Source organism: Cebus imitator, unplaced genomic scaffold (genome assembly GCF_001604975.1).
Source record: "Cebus imitator isolate Cc_AM_T3 unplaced genomic scaffold, Cebus_imitator-1.0 Scaffold313, whole genome shotgun sequence".
NCBI classification, from domain to species: Eukaryota; Metazoa; Chordata; class Mammalia; order Primates; family Cebidae; genus Cebus; species Cebus imitator.
Window position 1 is genome coordinate 606,433 of NW_016107628.1, and position 1,247 is coordinate 607,679.

General features: G+C 52.0%; 1 protein-coding gene across 1 annotated transcript in view; it reads right to left on the minus strand.

Annotated features, from left to right (window-relative positions):
- Positions 1-1,247, minus strand: part of LOC108286038 (sodium/potassium-transporting ATPase subunit alpha-4) — a 42,014-nt gene that overhangs the window by 39,641 nt on the left and 1,126 nt on the right. The window contains exon 2 of the mRNA XM_017503640.2: positions 369-428. Within this exon, the coding sequence (XP_017359129.1) occupies positions 369-428 (60 nt within the window). The remainder of the gene's footprint in view (positions 1-368; positions 429-1,247) is intronic.

Sequence of the window (1,247 nt, forward strand, 5' to 3'; positions counted from 1 at the left end):
TGAGGCAGGAGAATTGCCTGAACCCAGGAGGCGGAGGTTGCGGTGAGCCGAGATCGCGCCATTGCACGCCAGCCTGGGTAAAAAGAATGAAAATACATACAAAAAAAAAAAAAAAAAAAAAAGTGCAAAGGACCAGCACCACCCTAAAGCATTCTTATTCTTTTATTTAGTCCTAAACTCTCCTTGGGTGTAGTTGCCATTTTCAGCTTTTTCCAGGTAGTGTCCATGGAACGTGGCCAGGCAGAGGGTGAGGGGTGGGAGCATTGGACTTGAAGTTAGGGGGCTGGATTTCTAGTTCAGCTTTTGTCCTGGCAGCCTCACAGCGGGAGTCGGAGTCCCTCTGCCTTCTCAGGGAGCTTCCTACTCACCGTTGTCAGGTTCACGGAGTACTTGGTGCTCAGTTCTTCCAAGGTTAATTTGTGATCGTCCTGAGGGGACAGTAGAGGCAATGAGGGACAGGAGGTGGCCCGGGTCATTTCCAGGGAGAGGGGGAGAAACAGACTGGAGATTGTTAGTCCAAACTGCAACTGTATCATTTGGTAAGCTCCCCACTACTTTTTCTTTTGAGATGGAGTCATTCTGTCACCCAGGCTGGAGTGAGGTAGAGCGATCTTGACTCACTGCAGTCTCTGCCTGCTGGGTTCAGGTGTTTCTCCTGCGTCAGCCTCCTGAGCTGCTGGGATTACAGAGGCCCCCCACCACGTCCGGCTAATTTCTGTATTTTTGGTAGAGATGGGTTTTCATCATGTTGGCCAGGCTGCTTTCGAACTCTTGACCTCCGGTGATCTGCCTGCCTCAGCCTCGCAAAGTGCTGGGATGACAGGCGTGAGCCACCATGCCTGGCCTAGTTCTCCACTATTTTGCAGACCTTGGTCAAAGTGAAACATTTCTCAGGGCTTCAGGCTATGAGAAACAGCCTGCCTAACCCCCTGACCACATGGTGGACAAAAGTCCAATTAAAGACAAAGGCCCGGCCGGGCGCGGTGGCTGACACTTGTAATCCCAGCACTTTGGGAGGCCGAGGCAGGTGGATCACGAGGTCAAGAGATGGAGACCATCCTGGTCAACATGGTGAAACCCCGTCTCTACTAAAAAAAATACAAAAATTAGCTGGGCATGGTGGTGCACGCCTGTAGTCTCAGCTACTTGGGAGGCTGAGGCAGGAGAATTGCTTGAACCCAGGAGGCAGAGGTTGCGGTGAGCCGAGATCGCACCATAGCACTCCAGCCTGGGTAACGAGAGCGAAA